At 48.5% G+C, this 21,306-nt stretch overlaps 1 protein-coding gene across 7 annotated transcripts in view; it reads left to right on the top strand.

Annotated features, from left to right (window-relative positions):
• The window catches only part of PAX5 (paired box 5), a 133,500-nt gene that overhangs the window by 52,849 nt on the left and 59,345 nt on the right, over window positions 1-21,306 (top strand). For 6 of the 7 annotated variants that reach the window (XM_077171377.1, XM_077171376.1, XM_077171374.1 and 3 more), the window contains one exon: window positions 20,918-21,047. In XM_077171377.1, the coding sequence (XP_077027492.1) occupies window positions 20,918-21,047 (130 nt within the window). Of the gene's footprint in view, window positions 1-16,862; window positions 16,920-20,917; window positions 21,048-21,306 lie in introns of all 7 variants that reach the window. The other variant, XM_077171371.1, reaches the window with a different exon arrangement.

Raw genomic sequence — 21,306 nt, 5'->3', positions numbered from 1 at the left:
TGTGAGGGACAGGAAGAACATCCAGTTTTCATGGCAGAGGGAGCCAGGGGCTGAGGGGTGTCTGTGCAAACAGCATCAAGTCCTTTCATGTCTATGTGTTGTGGGGAGGCACCATGACATAAAGTCAGTACTGAGAAGCACTCTGGCCCACCTCCCCCTGACAGAGCCCTGCTATGAAAATGAATTCTTCTGTTAAGGGAATTGATAAGAATGAAGGCCTTTCTCTCATGTTTATGTCCTTTTGTGCTCATTTTCTGCAAACAGCCCATTGTTACATTGCACAGGCTGCAAATGTTCACAAAAAACTGATCTCACTTATTTCTGGGTATGGAAATGCACATAGAGGTATGTTTGCGTCCCATCCATCTGCAGGGACAGTGCCTGCAACCATGTAATGCCAGAGCTTGTAATTCTTAGCCCTTGGGAAAGGAGAGCCTTCACAGCAGCTTCCACTCTCTCTGTGCTCCGTGTGTGTGTGCACGGGCCCTGCTGCTCCCCGGAGTGTTTGCTCTGCAGTGCCCACAGGGAGGGCTGCTGGTGTTGCCAATGCCCCCGATTCCCTTGGAACAAACCAAACTGGCACCAGGAGTGGCTTTTACCTGTCTGCCTGGCCTGGGACTGTGCTCTGCACCTGTACCTGTGTCAGACCAACACACTTCAGCCTGGCCTCTACTGCAGACAGCCCCCATTATTCATGGTCACTGCAGTGACAGTTCAGACTTTGTCTGGAACTGGCGCGCGTCCTGTGCAGAGAGTTGTAACACTGAGTGGCAAAATTTTCCAGCACCTATTGTCCATTAGGACCTGGAGGAGCTGGAAGCACTGGCTGTACTCAGCAAACCCCTCTGTGTGACTGTGCAGGTGATTATCCTCCAAAGGCTTCCTCTGGTTCCAGCCAGAAGGATGGAGGAGCTCTCCACAGCACCGTTGGGAAATTGTCCCAGACTGGCCAAGGCTGTGCCATCCATTTTGTGAACTGTTGACTCAAGCAATTCTGCAGTCAAAGCACTGACAAAGACAGGAGATGTTCTTGGAGACCCAGGGAAGTCAAGGAGACCTGAGGACCTCAGGTCTGTGAGGCTGACAAGTGCAGGAGAGCCCCATGGAAGCAGGCAGGGGGCAGGTCCAGGGCTAGTGGACCAGTGTGCTTGTGAAGGCTGTGAGAGTGGGATTAATGCATCTACGGGTGAAAAATGCAGGGTGAAGGATAAACAGCTGGATTGGCTCAATGGGAGAGACAGTGCATTAATTTTCTCAGAATAAAGTAAGGAATTATCCATGCTGGATTTCTGTCCACAACAGAAATGGATTCTTTTGTACTTTCAGTTTCACACATGGGTCCAATCGAATACTCATTGAAGCCAAGAGGAATATTTCTATTGACTTCAATAAAGTTTAGATCAGGGCCATAATGAGGCATAACACGATGTGACCAGATTCAACACTATGTAGGTCACCAGCTAAGAAGATAACTGCCTGCTGCTAATAGCAAATAATTCCTAGGCCTGTGCTGGTGCTTTCCCACTGCTTTAAGCTAGAACTAAACAGAATATCTGTTCTCAGATTGATTTCTGGATAAAATTTTCTGTATTTTCACATGTTCTGTGCTCATACAGAAACCAGTAACCTGGCAAACATATAGTAACATGGGTATTCATGACACAGAGTGCAGATAGATGTGGATCTGGAGATAGGCAGATAGAATTTGGGTAACTAATAGAATTTAGATAGCCAAGGAATCCCCCCAGAATTACTTATGATTTGGAAAAAGTGGAAGAATTGCATGAAGTTGAAACCTGATGCAGAGAGAGCCGCACCAAAGAAGTTCTCTGAATTGACCAAGAGAGAGGCATAAACTTCTTTGGAAAATCTTCAAGTTTTGCTTTCTGCCTAAGTACACTGCAGCTTTGAAAGAGGAATCTTGGGGTTTTTTTTTGCTAGGAGCAGCTGGAATGCAACTTCTGAGAGGAGTGAGATATACAATCCCCCTTACAGTACTGGAGTTTGATCTTTGGGAATAATGGAAAAATCTAGTGAAGCCAGAAAATAGAATGCATTTTTGTTTTAAGAGGACTCACTGCCAAAGTGCAACTACTGGACAAGCAGAAGGAAGGAATTAATCTACTAAAAGGTGTCCCTGCCTGTGCCAGGGGTATTGAAATAAGATGATCTTGCTCCCAGTGCAACCCATACAATGATTCTGTGAGCTGCAGGACTGCATGCTTGGTCCTGGTCCCCAGAGCATGAGAAATATGCTTTTTCTTGGGAAACATTTGGGTAGATAGAAGCTGTTGAGCATCTGAAAATACTCTGACACTTTTATTGAGAAATGCAGAGTTAATATTTGTTTGTGTCTTCCCAAAACTTCATGTTGTCCAGAAACAGTGAAAATTATGAAAATCATTAATGGATAGTTTGAGGAGCCAAATATTTTCTCAATCTGCCACTTGCCAGAATGATTTGAGCATTCCAAGGCAAGCTCTTAACCATGGCTGCATTACATGGTATGCTACATGAAAAACAAGTTAAAAGGAAAAGGAAACAATAATATGTGGCTCAATAAAGGTACACAAATATAAAACTGAGAAAGAATGAAGACAAAGAAGGGTGAAGCAGAAGCTAGCAGTGCTCTGCCCACTCTGCAGGAGGGCAGGCAGCAGAGGGTAGGAGGACATAGGAGGACATGGTGCTGCAGGGTCAGCACCTGGACCATGGTGGGATGCACCCCAGCCCTGCCAGAGTGGTGGGGCTGAGGTGGGGATGGGGGCCGAGGGGTGCAGGATGATTCTGTGGGTGGGGACAGGGGCCTGAGGGGTGCAGGATGATTCTGTGGGTGGGGATGGGGGCCGAGGGGTGCAGGATGATTTTGTGGGTGGTGATAGGGGGCCGAGGGATGCAGGATGATTTTGTGGGTGGTGATAGGGGCTGAGGGGTGCAGGATGATTCTGTGGGTGGGCACAGGGGCCTGAGGGGTGCAGGATGATTCTGTGGGTGGGCACAGGGGCCTGAGGGGTGCAGGATGATTCTGTGGGTGGGGACGGGGGGCCGAGGGGTGCAGGATGATTCTGTGGGTGGTGATTGGGGCCGAGGGGTGCAGGATGATTCTGTGGGTGGTGATAGGGGGCTGAGGGGGGCAGGATGATTTTGTGGGTGGGGACAGGGGGCCGAGGGATGCAGGATGATTTTGTGGGTGGGCACAGGGGCCTGAGGGGTGCAGGATGATTTTGTGGGTGGGGACAGGGGCTGAGGGGTGCAGGATGATTCTGTGGGTGGTGATAGGGGCCTGAGGGGTGCAGGATGATTTTGTGGGTGGGGACAGGGGGCTGAGGGGTGCAGGATGATTTTGTGGGTGGGGACAGGGGGCTGAGGGGTGCAGGATGATTTTGTGGGTGGTGATAGGGGCTGAGGGGTGCAGGATGATTTTGTGGGTGGGGACAGGGGGCTGAGGGGGTGCAGGATGATTTTGTGGGTGGGGACAGGGGGCTGAGGGGGGCAGGATGATTTTGTGGATGGTGACAGGGGGGCGAGGGGTGCAGGATGATTTTGTGGGTGGCTGCATTGTCCCTGTGCCTTCCTTTCCCTCAGGCCACCCTGCTGGCAGCCCTGGCTGCTGGTGCTGCCAGGCTGGGCCAGGGGCTGCCTGCTCATCCCCAATCTGCTGACCCTGTGATCCTCTGTAGCCACAGAAGACAGAATGAGAGGAGGGGTGGGAGAGGAGCAAGGGCAGTTCTGTGGCTTTTACAGCTGAAATCTCCCCTGTTCCAGGCTGCAGCCTTACTGGTGGGAAGGGAAGAAAATCCCAGCTCTAAAATCAAGCCTAGGAGAGCACATCAGGAGGCAAAAAACCTTCCCATATTTACCCTCAGTAGACTATCAAACAACACCAGGCTATTAATTTGGCTTTTGAGTCTTCACTAAAGCCCATAAAAGCGCAGTTGTCAAATGGAGTTCATTTTAATTTCCTTTCAATCACAGTAAATTATTCAGGTGATAAATCAGCTGGGGCAGCCTCCTGGCTGTAATAGAAACCCTAATTCCTGGCTAATTATCCAGGCCATTGCTGCCAGCCGATCAATACGGCTGCCGAATGCAAGGGCGTGGGGCGCAGGCGGGCCGGAGGGGCAGCAGCTGGGAGCACAGGCTCCGTGACCCCTGCCCTCGGCGGGGCTGCGGGGAGAGAGCTGCGCTCCCGCCGCTCGCCAGGGCCCGGCAGCGGCCCCTGGCTGCCGCTCTTGATTCCCCGAGCGCTGCCCTTGCTGCCCGTGCCCAGCCCGGCCAGGGGTTTGGCTGCTGCGGGCTTGGAGCTGCTCCCACGGGCGATGCGTGAGCGTGCATTGCCCCCGCCTCCTGCAGCCCGCTCTGCCTGCCAGTTGTGCCCTTCACAGATTACTCACAAGGAAATCTCAGGCTGGCAATAGTTTTTCTCGTCCAGTAGAACCTTTCCATTAGAGTAAAAACTGAACGGGTAAAAGATGAGAGGGCCAGGACTGAGCTGTAAATGGGGTGCCTCACTGTGACGCTGCAGCAACCTCAAGATGATGACAGCGGCACTTACCCCCATCTCCTTGCAGGAGGTTTTTTCCTAGAGCTGCTCCATGCACAAAGCACTTTGAGCCTGAAGGCTATGCTGTCAGCTGCTGTCTCCAGCTCAGCATTATCAAGTTATTCTGCAAAAGTGTCTGATAGAGCTCCACCGTCTGTCTCAGATGCTTTCATGCAACACCTGTGCTGCTGTAGAGGCTGAAGGCTCCTCAGGACAGAGTGTCTTCTCTGAGCCCTATGTCCCTTCATTGCACTGCTGGGGATGCAGAGGGATGCACCACCTTCTTTGGCTCTGCTCTGGTTTACATTGAAAAAGGAGAAAGAAGCCTGCCATAGTGTTTCTTACTGCTAAAATGAACTTTTTTTTTTTTTTTTTTTTTTTTTGAGTGAGTGAGTGAAAAGGCTTTTCTTCTAAAATAGCAGCAGGAAGCACAGCTCCTTTGGCCAGTACCTCCTCTTTGCATACCCACTCCTTTGCCCTTCCTTGTGAGCATTTCTTTGTGCATGAGCTTCTGAAGACCGCAAAGATTTCTCTGTGTGTGCCACCTTGTTCTGTCAGGCTGTGTTGGGTGGTGACAGTCACAGCAGATTTTGTTGTATGACACCTGTGTGTATTCTGTGTGACAGTAGGGCTGTGGAGGCGCAGAGTTTTCTGGGGAAGGAGCATGACAGGAGCCATGTATCCAGCAAATGCCTTCCTGCATCAACATGATCCTTGTGAAAAGCAGCCCTGCCGCTTTCAGGGGCAGCTGAGGATGTCTGAAGGGGTCTGGAATTGCAAGGGCTGGTCTTGGAGTAAGCAAGAGAGGTGGGAAGAAAGGCAGGTGGGCAATCCAGGGGTTGCCCACTCTCCTGTCTGGCACAGAGACAGGGGTACCCTTCTCCCCCCTGCACTCAGTGCCCAATGCTGCCCCTCTCCAGAGGACACTCCTGGTAGGAGCAGGTGGAGACCAACTTTCTCACTTTGTCTAGACATAATGGGAACCCTGGGGTCAGGATTTCTCCTGCAGACTTTTCCAGAAGGTGACAGGGAGCATTTACTGTGGTCTGCAATACCTTGGGAGCATGACCATGCTGAAGAGAAGCTCTGGAAGAGAAGAGAGCTGGGGTTTCATTGCACACACCCTGCTGTGATGGCTGTCAGTGCAATGAGACCAAACTGGGGAGAGTAACAGCACGCACGTTTCAGGGATTCCAGGGTGAATTTGAAAGGCTGGATCTCTCAAAGTGCCTGTTATGGCGTTAGGGAAGCCTCAGTGATGGCTGGAGCTGATGCAAATGATGCTTCTCTCCTAGTCTGGGCAATGGGGTTGCTGGGCTACATCCCCCAGCTTACGTGACTCTGTCTGGGGACTGCCCCTGTCTCCAGGGTTGCCAAGTCTGAGTTCTTTTCTTACACAGGGGAGTCCTTGTCACCTCCTCCTCCCTTTGACCCATCAAAGAGGAGGAATCCCAAAATACCAAGGTAGACAGCTCCTTTGGGAATTGCATTGTATTCCTGGTTATAAACATGCCCTTTTTTCCTCCTGACTGCTCTCAAATATGACTATATGTAAAAATACAAATTCATAAGTTAAAGGAAAGGCCAGCCTTGCTGTGGCTTGTGCTCCCACACCTCCTTTGTCCTCGTCTCTTTTCTCTTTGCTCTGCATTAACTGGAGGGATGTCTTCTCCCCCTGGCAGGCTCCCCACATTGTGCACAGGCTTGTGCAAAGGGAATTTGGGTGACATGTGACATGGTCAGCAGCTGGCAAAGGCAGACCAGCTCTCCCCTGCTCTGGAAGCTCCTCAGGGACAAGGATGCTACTGAGGAGAGCTTTTTCCCTGAGAGCCTGGTGTCTTGGTTTGAAAGATAGGTGTTTGCAAGGAAGGCGGAAACCTCCTTCAGAATAGAAAAAATATTACCTCCTTCCCTCCAAATTCTTAGAACTTTGAAATTAAGGGGCTTTTAGGCAAATACATGAGAAAAGGAATAGCAGTTCTTTTTATGTGTATAACAAGGCAAAGCAGCTCTATGTATGTGTATAACAAAGAGAACAAACAACCCTGGCAGCAATAATGAAAAGAACAAGACACCCAGTCCCAGCCAGAACCAGAGATCCAGTCCCAGCCAGAACCTCAGGCCCAGTCCCAGTCCCATCCCCAGTCCCATCCCCAGTCCCAGTCCCAGTCCCATCCCCATCCCCAGTCCCAGTCCCATCCCCAGCCGCATCCCCAGTCCCAGTCCCATCCCCAGTCCCAGTCCCAGTCCCATCCCCAGCCCCAGTCCCAGTCCCATCCCCAGTCCCATCCCCAGCCCCAGCCCCATCCCCAGTCCCAGTCCCAGTCCCATCCCCAGTCCCAGTCCCAGCCCCAGTCCCAGTCCCATCCCCAGTCCCATCCCCAGCCCCATCCCCAGCCCCAGTCCCAGTCCCAGTCCCAGCCCCAGTCCCAGTCCCAGTCCCAGCCCCAGTCCCAGTCCCATCCCCAGTCCCAGTCCCATCCCCAGCCCCAGTCCCAGTCCCAGTCCCAGTCCCAGCCCCAGTCCCAGCCCCAGCCCCATCCCCAGCCCCAGCCCCAGCCCCAGTCCCAGTCCCAGTCCCAGTCCCTGTCCCAGTCCCATCCCCATCCCCAGCCCCAGTCCCAGTCCCATCCCCAGTCCCAGTCCCAGTCCCATCCCCATCCCCAGTCCCAGTCCTATCCCCAGTCCCAGTCCCAGTCCCAGCCCCAGCCCCAGCCCCAGCCCCTGTCCCAGCCCCATCCCCAGTCCCAGTCCCAGTCCCAGTCCCATCCCCATCCCCAGCCCTGGTCCCAGTCCCAGTCCCAGCCCCAGTCCCAGTCCCAGTCCCAGTCCGTGTCCCAGTCCCAGTCCCGGTCCCATCCCCATCCCCATCCCCAGTCCCAGTCCCAGTCCCATCCCCAGTCCCATCCCCAGTCCCAGTCCCAGTCCCATCCCCATCCCCAGCCCCAGTCCCAGTCCCGGCCTCTCTCGGCGCTTTGCCCTCCGGTGCAGTTCCGGGCACAGCCAGCAGGGGCGCCGGTGGCTCCCGGCCGGCAGGGTGTGCCGTGATTCCCCCGCGCCTGCAGGGGGCGCTGTGGTGCCAGCTCTGCTCCTCTCTCTCATGGGGTAATGGTGGGCAGGGTGGCTGGAGAAAGGGGCTGCAGCCGGAACCTCGGAGCGGCTGCTGGGGCGGCAGGGAGGAGCAGCCTCCAGAGTAGCAAATGAAATATATCAGGTGCTGGGTTACACTGTAGGGAGAAACCCGGAGCAGGGCTGGGTTGCAGCAGCTGCGCTCCTAAACAGGGCAGGGAGAGGCTCCCTGGGAGGCCTCAGGGTCCCGGGGTTTCCCCTGAGGCACTGAGTGGATGGTGAGAGTCTTTTCTGTAGTGATGTTGGGTGTTAATGAGGTCCCAGCGCAATGGCTGTTCTTTGGAGCAGCGCTTCCCTCGCAGTAGGAGAAGGCAGCAGGAGTTGGAGCCCCGCGGTAGCGGTGAATTCTCCCCGCAGCGACCAGGGCCTCTCTCCCCTCCCGTGTTGAGAGTGCGAGGAGCTGAGCCCAGTCCCCAACCCCCTGCCAAAATCTCACATCTCTGCCCTCCTAAGAGAAACATCTCCCCCCCACCCAGGTAAGAAAGTAGCCAGCCACACTTTCCCCCACCTTGGCCATTTATTTTCTCTCTTAAAATCCAGTCGTTATTCTCTCTTAGCAACGGTTGGGACAAAATTCCATGAAAGAAACAAAAGGAAAAAATCCTAACCCCCAACACCTTGGTAAAATGTTTGGAAATGGCAGCCACAGCACCATTCTTGTTGGGTAATGCTGGAAGGGGATGTTTTTCCAGACACCCAGTTTCATCTCAGCACCTTCCACCAGTTTTGCAGCCAGAGCTTAGTGACTGCATAGAGTACAACATCTTGCAAAGGCAGCAGGTGATCTCCTCCAGAAGAGGAGGAGGCTTCTAAGTGTGATAGAGAGGTAGGAAATCTAAAAAAAGCTTTCCCCACTTGTTATCTTGATAGAAGTGTTCACGTTTCTTTGAAATTTGGGAACTGGCATTGAGCAATTGCATCTCTTTGTTTATTATGTGTTTCGCAATAAATAAATTTTTTCTTTTTTAGTTTAGAGAGATAAACAAGGTCCTTCACCAATCTCAGACAATGCCATGTAACAGCACTAGTTGGCCAGTTATGTCAAAATTGACCAACCTCCTTATGTTTATGTTAGCCCCATAAGAGAAGGAAGGACAACTCTGGGAGTGAAAACACTTGCCTGTTGATTTATCCAGTGCCTGGCCCATTCAGATTATATTTAAGGTGAAAGGCTTGGACCAGCATTTGAAGAATGGAACAAGGCTTCTCTACGTAGACCTCAGTAAATGGCTGGATCCCACAGGCTCTGACAAGTTTCAAGTACATTTTCCAGTCTTAGTTTGGAAATCACTGCTGTTATACGGTCATTCTGGGAGCTTTTTCTAGATTTGTGCATCACCTTATAATGGACAAAGATGGGAGTATGCTCCCTTGAAGAGCTTGATGTGCTAAAACAGCTCAGATGGAGCCAAACTCTTCATGGGAGTACACAGTGGGAGCACCACAGACAGGGCATGAACTGACACAGCAGAGGCTCTGCAGGGTCCAAAATTGTGCAGGCTCTGTCTGTGGTGATTTTCAAGACCCACCTAGATGAACCCCTGGGCTGCATGGCCTGCCTCCATGGCTGGCCCTGTTTTGAGGGATCTCCAGGATCTGAGCCCGGGTGGTAGCACTCCCTTGCTGCTCATCCACTGTATTCATTCCAGTTGTTATTAGGTGTTTAAGGAAAACTTTGGTGTGGCTACAATGAGAACTGTGGTTAGAGGAAGAGCAGCACTGGTTCACCCAGGGTATAGGATGAGACGGAGAATTGTTTGGCACGCAGAGCCAAGGAGTCTGAGAAACTTGCTCAGTGCAGAGGCTGGGTTTTCAGAAGAATGCCATAGTTTTGGGTTGCCTTTTTTTTAGTATGGGGTTGAACAAAACAACCTACACCAGTGTCTGAATGATGACAAAAAGCAACTGTGGAGCTAAGCCAGTTCCAGACAAAAGGGACTGATTCAAAATTCCTCTCTGCTCATATGAATAGTGGCTGCTTTGATTTTTTGTTTTTTTTCAGCAGATTTTTCCAAACAAACAAACAAAAACCAACCAAACAAAAAAACAAACAAATCCCAAACCCAAAACCTGAAAGGAGAGAGCTCCTGCACTAAGAGAGTAGATTAACATGTAGGGGCATGATTTCAGCTCTGATTCTCTCACCCTGAAAATGGAATGAAATAAGGGCAACATTGGAGAGACAAGGGTTTCTCCTGCAAAATCCCCTTCAGGCTCAGGGCTGACCTCAGGTCTATGTCAGTCCAGACAAGTCATTCACAAAGGGCTGAGGGAGAACAAGGTCCTGGAGGTGGCGAGTGCATTCCTGGAATAGGAGCTATGGAGTGGAGCCAGGCATAAGAACTGCACTTGTCAGATGCTCTATTAGGCTTGGAGTATTTCACTGGTTATTAGGGCCTCTCCAAATAATTGCAACACAGGATTAAGTAATGAATTAAATTATGTTACACGAGAGATTGTCATCAGATTATGTACCTGATGAATGACTTTCAGGCATTGTCAAACTGTGAGGTTTGGCAACAGTGGGAGATTTTGCTGACTGCACCGCTCCTGTGTCTGTGTTTTTGTTCAAGTGGTTCTTTTCTGGTTCTTGTGACTGGAGACGAAATTTTGAAAATATAGATATTAAAAAAAATACAAAATATATATTTTAAAAAAAATTTGAAAAAATATATATTTGAAAATATAACCCCAAGTACCTGTCTGGCATAAGAACTGGAGTAGCTTTTGGGGTGGAAGAGGTGCTCAGGTAATACTGGTGGTGGGTTCCCTTCTGGTTGCCTGATGCAGTTTGCTTGTGGTGATGCTCCATGGCATGTGTGGTGCCCAGGTGTCTTCTGCAGTTTTAGCAGAAGAATAGTGACTATTACAACACCCATGTGCCTGGCTGGACCTGTCTTTGCAATAGAAAATGTTTTGATAGAAACTGAAATGTTTCACTAAAACGTGCTGTCTTTGATGATTTTTCTGTGTAGAGGGTCCATCACTGCAGCCTGTCATGACAGTGGGGCATCCAGCAGCAATGGGCTCTGTGTGTCATCAGAGAGCCTATTGCTCTCTTGGAACCAGCACCTCATAGGTACCCTGACTTGTCAGCTTGTCTCTGTTTTGCTTAACTTTTCATACCGATATTTCTGGTGTTCATAGGTATATTTCTGAAGGTGAGGAGCCCAATGCCCTCCCCAAAGCAAGCTGCACCCAAGCAAGCACTGCATCACTCCCCTGGTGCTCCCTGGCCCAAGGCCTCCATTTGCATGAGGCATGCCTGCAGCATACATGAAGGGCAAGGAGCCCCCACTCCACATTCCCAGCAGCCATCATGGCACTTTTTGTTTTCAGGGCAAAACACTCTGGTTAAGATATCCAAGCCAGTCACTTTGCCTGCTGTCAGTGCAGTTTGTTCAGTTCCTGCTGCCTTTCTAATCCCATGCCTCCAAGGATATGTAATCAGAAAGTGACGCATAATGCTTCTGAAAATATTTGCACTTTTAGAATCACAGACTTGTTAAGGCTGGAAAAGACCTTTAGGATCAAATCCATCTGTCAGCCCAGTGGCACCGCCATATTCATCACTGAACCCTGTCCTCACCCATACCCACATGTTTTTGAGCACTTACAGGGATAGTGACTCCACCGCTTCCCTGGGCAGCCTGTTCCAATGACTTACAAACCTTTCTGTAATATCTTTTTTTCCAAATATCCTACTTTTTCCTATATTTCCTACCTCCCCAGGCACAGAACCATACAATCATACAGATTGGAAAAGACTTTTAAGATTTCTGTCTTTTCCATAAACACACTGTATTGAAAACTGGCCTGCAAAACTGTGGTCCTTTACTATTCTAGTTCAGGTGAAGGTGAAGAAATGAAAGAAAAGCTTTGGAAAACTATGGGGGTTTTGTTTAATGTGGTTTTTTTTTTTTTAGTTTGTTTTTGCCTTTTTTAGAAAATAAGATCAGTTCTATATTGATGAATTTGATGGGGATTTGATGGGGAATTCAGCATTGTAGGGAAAGTTTACCCCCCAAAAATGGAAGGCGGAAGGCTCCTGACCTTCACAGGATGATGAGACTCCAAGGGGCACCAACAGGAAGAGCAGAAGTCTTTTGGAGAATGAAGAATGTGTGTTGGCTTGGTGTTTGGCTTTGAAATATGGGAGTTCATGAGTTTACGTGGATTTGTTGAGCTTGGACTTTGCGACATGCCACAAAACAGCAAACTCTGTGGCTTTCTCTGTTGGCTTTCCCCTGCGTAAAGGTTTGGTGCCTTTGTAGGTACAGTGACTGCAGGGGCCTTGGCTACCTGTGAGGCTTGGACCCTGGTAACCTGCCACTTCAGTCATCTCCACTTTGAGACCAGTTTATTGTGCACAGTGCTTAATATGATACAAAAAATGCTATAACAGGATTCTCAGATGGCATTTGTGAAACACATTTGGGTAGTCCATGTAAAAGCGTTACACAAATACCAAGTGTTCTTGAAAATTTGCACAAGACTTCTCAAGTGTCAAGAGCTATCGGTGGGATGGATTGAAGATCTGGCAATATTGGTGCCAGCCTCATGCATTCTCAGAGTGCACTCATGTTTCTGATTCATATTTCTCCATAAGGAAATAATTCACTGTGCTGAGGGTTGTGCTTTCTTTTCTGCACAGTCGTGCTTAGTGCTTCAGTGGAAGTAGAGGGACCACCATGATCGAGGATTGTACCTTTTCCATCCTCCTCTGGCTGAAAATGTTAGTGTTGAGAGGGAAAGTGTCCAGTTCCTGTCCTGAGAAACAGCATTTTTTGACAATATCTTGTAGCAATTAGCGGCATAAAAGCCTAAATTTTGTGCTGGGTTTACAAAAAGTAAACTGCTTTTCCACCAAGGTAGGTTGTTCTATGCTTGTTTCAGTTGTGTGTCTCATGCTTTACTTTGATTGGGTGCCTCCTTTTCAGCATTGCACATAGGACGGTGGAGGCTGCTGAGAAAATTCAGTTTGTGCTGGGGTGAGAACAGGTGCAGGGAAAGGGCAGGTGCTGGGGAGAGGGAAGGAAATGGGAGAAGAAGAGAAATGCCCCGTGTAAGTCTGTGGGGAAAGCAGGAGAGGGTAGCTGTGGGAGGAGGAGGAAGGCTGGAGAGAGGAGGACTGGAGAGAAGAAATTGGAGGGGGTTGGGGCAGTTGCAGGCACTGGTGTTGCAACACTGAAACTGGGAGCAGGCTTCTACAAAATCTGTTCTGGAGTTTCTGCTTTTCTCAGCAGAAACTGAACTGGGAGGCTCTGGCATGGAGACAGAAACGAGGAGCCTGTGCAGGATTGGGCAGTGCTGATGAGGGTGGGTGGAGGCTTGGACGAGTCATCCTATGGTTTTGTGTCCTGCAGGAGACACAGCAATTTTTTGTGTTATGTAGAGAGGTGCTAGAGTTGTTGAGGATAAGTATGTGAGGTTGAAACTAGTAAATCCTGGTGGAAGCAGAGGTTGGCTTTGGCACTGTGGTGGCGTTGCTGTTTCCGTTCATCCAGGCGCTTGTTAGTGGTGAGGTGAGACTGAAATCTGGAAAACCACCTCACCTCATTGTGTACATGTACCACGCTTGGGCTGGCCTTACATGGTTTTCAGTGGAGGCTTCATTTTGGAACCAAAGGAAGTTTATGGCTCTTGAGGACGCAGTTTAGTGACAGCCTTGGCAGTGTTAAATTAACAACTGGACTCAATAGTCTTGCAGGACATTTCATCCTCAATGATTCCGAGAGAGTCCACTGGCCATTTCTGCCCCTGCTGGGCACTGGGGACTGCAATGGCCCATGGAGGGCTTGCCTGGAAAACACCCATCTAGGCATCTGCAGGTCGGTGCTCTCTTCCCATCCGACTTGCCCAGAGATCCAAGGACAGCAGGCATGAGGGATTGCCCAGCAGGGATTTGGCAGACTGACAGGTCCATCGAGCACATGCCCAGGCACTGCACACACTACTCAGGCATTGCTTTTGTTCAGCCTGCTACCTCTGACTAAGAAACAATATTAAAAACATCTCCAGCAGCCAGCATGGGCAGTGTTCTGTGCTGCTGCTCCATGGGGTTTTGCTGTTCACTATGGGCACGTGTGTGTGCGTGACTGTGTGCACGGGCATGATTTACTGGCCTGTGCAGTGCCACATGTCTTTAAAATTATAGTGCCCGTTTCCTGCTGAAATAATTTCTACATAGAGAGGCTCCTATTATAGCAAGAGGAGCTTGGACGTCATGATTTATTATTATTTATGGTCCCAGGGTCTTGTTTATGCACGATGGGTTAGGTGCTCAGGATAGAAATGCCATTATGCAAATGACATTGAATGTCCTTACTGAGCCTAAATAATTTTTGTGTTGGACGATTAAACCTCATCTGTTATTGATATGGGCTGCAGTCGGGCTATTAAAGAGTCCCAACAGTACTTACTCCCAGTAATGGGAAAATTGAGAGGAAGAGGCTAAACAATTGCCTCAAGTGTGCTGTGATTGTCTGGTAGGAGTGGAACATAACGAACCCCCTGAATGGAAATCGTGTTTACTACTTAGGGATAAATAAAAAGAGAGAACATGCAATAAATTGTGCTTTGTGATCTGAATTGGCGCACCAGAGAATTTGCGTACTTTCAATTTACTTATTTATTTGATTTTTTTTTTTTTTTCAGGGGTGGAGGGGGCAGTGTGATTGGGATGTAGATACCGCAGGAAGCCGGGAAGGATTCCTGCAGAGTGTGCCCCTGGCTGAGTGGCTGGGGAGAGCTGTCCTCGGAGCTGCGCCGGTGCTGTGCTGTCCGCTTTGACACAGCTGTGCAGTCACATTTTGATCAGTGTTGATAGCTTATGAATTCCAAAATTGACAAAATTTACAGAAAAATGAGGATAATCCATCTTCCTTAGCAGCCTGTCAGGAGCTGGCTATACTTCATAATCTTCAATTACAGATGCTATTTTCAGACATTTACATGCAGATATTAGAACAAAATGAAAATGAGAAACAAAGAGTGAATGGAAATGCAGCTATTTATATGTATAAAAGAAAAAACAACAGGTAAATTCTTGGCATTTAGATTGGATTTGAGTGTCCCTTTGGAAAATCTGAGAATATCTGCACCCACTTATGAATTGTACTGTGGAAATGTAAAATGTAGTATATCATTTCCCTTATGCAGATAATGTGAAGATTGGGTCAAAAACAGGTCAGTTATTTTGAAGTATGAGGGTAAATGTGTTCATGGCAGGGTGCACAAGCTAATTCTCACTGCCTTCAAAGGAATGTCTGGGGATGTGTACAATCCTAATTGGATTTGGGTTAAAATGAAGCACAGCTGTTAACTTTTTATAAACATATATGTTTTGTGAAAGGGAGGTTCAGAAATACCCACTTTAAACTTAGGGAAAAGGGTTGAAACCAAACTTCCACATTCTGTGAGGCAGCACTGAGCTCAATGTGGCTGAAAACAAAGAGAAGCTAGGGTTTGGTCCCAGTTAGACGTGTAAATAACATTTGTTCTAAAGTAGGATTGGGTTTGGTGTCAGCAGTGCTCAGTGCAGGGAATATCATGTAAATTATTAAATGGGGTGGTGGTTGGAAGGCAGCAGTGGTGAGACTTTGATGTATAGGTTTCCAGGAGCCTTTCCCACCCATATCTTGGGTGGCTGAGTAGGAGAGCATTAGGCTGGGTTTTCCATTCCCATGAAATTCCAGGCAGAGCAGCAGTGGTGCCTGCAGCTGCAAGCGCTGCTGGGTTTCTGAAAGCCTGGGGAGATTAATTACAGCTGCTTTGGATTAAACTCTACGAACCATACCTAACATTACAAATTTTTTCCCTTTGTCAGACTGCTGTGTGGGTTTCTGTGGACAGCCTGCCTGGCATGTGCCACTTTTGCCTCTATTTATTAATTAATTTAAAAATATTAAGATGTGATAACTTGGAGATATTTGTTGTGAGGTCTGGCTTGCTGCTGCCATCAGGGATACCAGGGGGTGTGGTGGATGTGATTTGGGGGACAACATTGTGCCTTTCAGGGACCTCAGTGTTTTCTTTGGCAATGAAGGCTCTTGACGCACCACCTCTGTCAGGAAGGAAGGCAGAGCACATGGTCAGTGAGGAGGCAGACTAAGCCCTGAAACCCCAAGCTGGCACCTTGCACTGATGGTCTCAGCTCCTGTTGAGCTGCTGCTGCTGCTGCTGCATCCTGAGCAGCGCCGAGGGCCTGGGGGCAGCTGTGCCAGCGGCAGGAGAACACAGAAGGTATTATTTCATGCCTGCCTGATGTTCTGATTTGGAATATATAGCAGATGCAAAAAAGCAACATGTGCAAGTCCCAGTGGACCCCAGCTGGCTCATTTTAATGGCCATTTGCCCTGTGCAGCAGACAGCTCTTCTCTGTCTTTGCTTGGTGCAGTCTCTTCAGCAGCATTGTGAGGTCTGTGCCCCACAAAAGGGATGAGGCGAAAAAGGGATACATTTGTCTCACACCTTATGGGTTGCAGCACTGCTGCAGGGCTCATTCCAGCCTTGTAGCTCCCTGAGATTCCCACATTGGTACCTAAAAACCAGGCTGTTTCAGGGAGCAGCCTTGTTCCCTGCTGGGTGTCCATCTTTTCCTGACACTTTAGGATAAAATCCCAGAAAATATCAAAGAAACAATTTCTGTACACAGAGGGTAGGTTGACTTTTCGGTGTGTTACATTCATTCATCTTCACCAGAAATAGTGCAGGGCGAAGCTGGTTGTGATCTGCCTCTCTGCTTTACTGTAGTGCAGCAGGCTTGAAAACAGGAAACTCTCCTGCACCCTTTTTCTTACCATTTGCCTATCACAATCATCACTCCAAGGGATTAATAGTGAGAAATAAAACTTTTGTAACGGAGGTAGATTCAAAACTTTAGTTAGAGCAGAAACCTTCCTGTTTGCACTTTGCAGAGATGTCTAATGCGGAGGGACTGTGCAGACCCTGCTGCTGCAAGAGAGCTTGTGCTGCTGCTAACAGGCACACAGAGATTACTCCTCTCCTCCCCACTGCAGCCACTCCCCCCAGCTCCGTCCGCCAGAGCCGAGCCAGAGCAGAGTAGGATAAGGCAGGGGAACACACAAGATCTGGTCTTGCCCCTCCTTTCAGTTTGTCCTTCTCAGTCTCTCTTTTATATATACCTCGTTTCACATGTCTGTGTTTTCTCTCCTCCATGCTATGGCAGTGGTGCTCCATGCTGATGAGACAGTGCGTGGTACAACCGCAGGCAGTCATTTTTCAGGTAATTTCTAGGGTAATGAACACCCGTCTCTTGCTTTTTCACCTACCAAGCAGAAGGTCAGGCTTCCTGGCTGCACAAGGAGGGATCCCTGGCCATGATGGTCATTCTGGGCTGTTTCTCACCAGCAGCAGTGAGAGCACACTAGTGCAGGAGCCAAATCAGAGATCCCTTCTGCTGCTCCCACTCCAATTAGCTGGAGAAGCTCTTGGGAAGGGTCAGCAGAAGGGTTCAGCAGAGGGGTCTCAGTGAGGCCACGGGGTGAGGGGCTGCTCCATGAGTGCTGCCTTTCCCTGGGGCTTCCTTTCCTCTCCGGATGGGATGCCTGAAAGGAGGAGATCTGCCTGGGGGGAATGGGAAGAGGGGTCACCACTGTACCCCTCATGAGTGGTTCAACACCAAACACCATGACTCCACAGTGTTAGAGAGGTTTTTGCTTTTTCAGGGGGTTCTAGAGTTTCCTGTAGGCAGTACCCATAGTGTGGTTTTAGGGTGAAGGCTCCTCTGCTCTGCAGTCCTGATGCCCCACTCCTTGGGGGCCAGAAGATGCCTCTGCTGACCATCACCTCTCTGCAGTGCCTTGCTGTTGGCAGCACTATGTTTCCTTTTGTGCCCACAGGCAAGTGCTGGTCACTGCCACTCTGCCAGCCCAGTGCTGTCCCTGACCCTCCTGCTTTGTGGTGCAAACTATAACTGCAGAGGTGGATGTGATGTGATGGGGTTGCTCTTCCACTGGGAATGCATGATGAGAGGGGAGTCAGCAATCAGAAGGGCTGCCCGTCAGCCTGCACTTCTGCCTCAGTGCTGGAAGCAGTGGTCAGTGCTTGCTCCTTGTGGCTGTTAGTGTTCAGCTGATGATCATTCCAAGAAAGGATCTGGGCACAGCAAAGTAGTTGGGAAATCCCTTAAAACTAGAAAATCCCTTAAAATCCCTCTATTCTTACCTCTGGGAAAAGTTGCTGGGCCACGACAAAAGACATGCAGCTCCCATCTGCAGGAAGTTATTTGGACCAAAAGCAGGGAAGGACCCCAAATCTCCATTTTGCACATCTTCAGCTCATTCCTACCACAGTGCTGCTCGTCTATGGGCTCTTCATCCACATTGTGCTGAGCAACTGTAATGCTTCCAGTCCCTCCTGCAGATGTTCCATGGTTTGGGACTGTGCCACTGTATATTGCACCAACTCACTATGGTGCAGTGACATGGAAGAGCACAGGCCACCTGTGTTGTGACTCCTGCCAGGTTATGCTACACTCTGGTTGCTGTTTGGTTGACACTAGAAATGGTCACTTTCTCCAAGCTCAGAGAGCTACTCATGACTCATTTGCATGGTGCTTCCAGGTCTTTCCAGGTTAAAAGTCTTAACTCTGGTCCCATTTCTCCCAGGGTCAGTTCCTTGGACTCCTGAAGGGAAGCAAGCTATGGAGTTATGTATTCCTGTGTCTGAGAATTGCAGTTGAGGGCTTAGGCTGGTTCCAGTTGGGTTTGTAGTTTGGGATGTGCACCTCCTTCCTCAGCCCCCTCATGTGACCCTGCCCACGGCAAGGGTCCCATTCCAGCTAGGTGCTTCCTCCCAAACTACATGTGTGCAAGTCTCACTTTGTAATTGGGAAACCACATTCACTCTCTGCCTCTTGGGAGGGGTGGATCTTCCTCATGGGAGGATCCAAAGGGATTTTCTAGTCTTCATGTGGTGTGGTTATGGCTTTCATAGAGCAACATAGGTGAATTCAGGCATCCCTCCCCAGGGATTTGTGTGTGCTCTTCTAGAGATACCAGAAATTCCAAACATCAGCACACAAGGACAGGTTTTTCCTCTGCTGTGCTGCCAGCCCATCCATGCTTGTGCATCCCCAGTTGCTTGGGATGTCTCTGCAGGGCTATTGTTTCTCTAATGTTTTGCCAGATTAGGGTTTTGGGGAAAGAAAAAATCTAGCAGTGCCTCCATATGTGCATGTACCCTGCATAGGGGAGAGGTGGGGTTAGAGACTCAGGAAAACATGGAATAGTGTGGGAAGGCTGAGAAATCCATTATAGTGGTGTGCTGAATGAGAAGAAGGAGCTTTGATTACACTTGCAGGAAGAAGGAAGGCTGGGGCCATTATCATTGTCCTCTGCAGAGGAGGGAGGTTCCCAAGGCTGTCCTCTCCCAGGAGCAGAAGTGGGGATGAGTCAGAGGTGTGGGAGTCTTTGAAGCAGTGATGGTAGACAAAACGGCCTAGCTGAATGATGGCAAGGCAAAAGTGAGGTTACAGAGGGTGTTGGAGGAGGCATGAGCTGAAAGAACTGAGGAACAGTACAACTTTAATGCAAAGGTTATGTAGAGGAACAGTACAACTTTAATGCAAAGGTTATGTAGGATCCTAGGAGACAAGTCAGAGGACTCTGATGCATGGGCTGGGTGCAGGACAAGGGTGGCCAGCAGCTAGTCCCTGGTAAAATGTATTTAGCTTGCTCATCTGCAAGAGGGATCCTTCAAGGTGACAGGCTGTACTCCTAACTCATGCAAATGGTGTCTGCAGAAAAAACATGTTTATTACACAGAACTGTTAATACAGGATTATCCATGTGAATGACCTTCTGTTTGAGTGAGACCTGAGCTACGGAGATACCAGCATGTATTCCTGGCTAAGGTACTGAGTTAATTGCAAGCACGAGATTATGTGCTGGGTTGTCAGAGAAACTTGTGGGAAGGAGGAAGATGTATTCACTCAGATCAGCTTTTGTTTCCTTAAAAAAAAGTTAACTTATTTTGATGTCACACCCCTGGAGCTGTACAAGGCCTGGTTGGATGGGGCCTTGAACAGCCTGGTCTAGGTCCCAGCATGGTAGAGGGCACGTATAATAAGTTGGTCTTTAAGGTACCTTCCAGTCCGAAACAGTCTGGGATTCTGTGTTTTTCTGAGTTTTGTTTTGGTTACTCCAAAAAACCCCCATGTGATCCTGGGTTCATCTGCATTTCTTCATCTCTGCACGGCTTCTGCATTGACTTAATCTTCAGGAGTTCATTAGAGACTGGCATTACAGTGGCTGCTCTTCAGTTTACCTGTTCCCACTGTAGTTTTTTATTTGAAGTCAATCTCCAGTTGATATGGGCATGACTGCTGTTTCACAAATAAGGGATTAAAACTTAAAGGGCAGATAGCAGGGAACAGAGAACTTTGAAAGAAAACTTCACAGATTCATGGGAATGATCCTGACAGTAAGAAATCATTGAAAAAGGGCAAATGAAGATAAGCTTTCTTCCATATTCATATACATCCTTTAGATACATGCATTGGCCTCATTGACTATAAATGCAGAACGCTGTAGCAATGGAGACTTAAACAGGTTTATAGGATACAAACACTCTGATTTCTGAGATCTGTGCTTGCTTACCATAGCCTCTTTCAGGTAATGAGATTAGGAAATTATTTGGAAATGGCACAGTGTTCTTACTACAGTCAGGTGCTTTATTTTTAAATAACTTGGATTTAGAAACAGTTACCTACAAATGCATCCATTAAGTAAACTCTTTGTATATACATACCGTTTTCCTGTATGCAAGAAATACAACATTCCTAAGAAAAGGAAAATGGAAAACCTGTTCCCACCTTCTCATTAGTGCATGTCCCCTCAAGTGCCAGCCCTGAAATATGGAGAGTGTGGAGGTTAAGAGGCATGAACATTTTCCTAACAAGAAAGTAGCTTGCACTTGGCAGGTAATCTACAAATTTTCCTCTTTCAGGAAAGCCTTGTTACATATTAATGAGTTTGTCTTTGGTTTTATAAAGAAAACCTATTTTTGTGTTCTCTGAGAACACTGGTGATAAGCACAGACCCACTTATTGAACAGTTTGAATGTTGAAAAGCCCAGTGTAAATGAGCAGTGCCTTTAACACTGGCTTAACAAAGGATTTTTGAGTTCTGTATTGCATCTACTTTCTGTTGGCACAGGCAAAAAAAAGCTCTTGATTAGTGAATTTATTTCCACTAAAATGTCTTTTGTTTCTTTTTCCAGGCAACAGAATACTCAGCCATGGCCTCACTAGCTGGTGGATTGGATGACATGAAGGCCAATATAACCAGCCCTACTTCAGCGGATTTGGGAGCAAGTGTTCCTGGGCCTCAGTCCTATCCTATTGTCACAGGTAAATGATTTTCAAACACTGGTAAGTAGTGTGAATTGTCTGTACCTTCATATTGCATGATGAGGTCCTTTATGGAAGAATTGTGTCATATGTGGAGTAATTTGCTCAAAAAGTCTCTTTTCGAATGTGATTTCATAGGAGCTCTTGTTGAAAGAGAGCTGAATGGCTTGTGTAAATGGTTTGTGTATGTTTGTAGCTGACAGATGGAGCCTCCATCCCTCTTGTTCAGGAAAGGATGTGCCCCTCCACCCCAAAAGTA

The sequence above is a fragment of the Agelaius phoeniceus genome, chromosome Z (genome assembly GCF_051311805.1).
Source record: "Agelaius phoeniceus isolate bAgePho1 chromosome Z, bAgePho1.hap1, whole genome shotgun sequence".
Lineage (NCBI taxonomy): Eukaryota > Metazoa > Chordata > Aves > Passeriformes > Icteridae > Agelaius > Agelaius phoeniceus.
The sequence above is the reverse complement of the archived record's forward strand: the minus strand, read 5'-3'. Positions and strand labels throughout refer to the sequence as shown.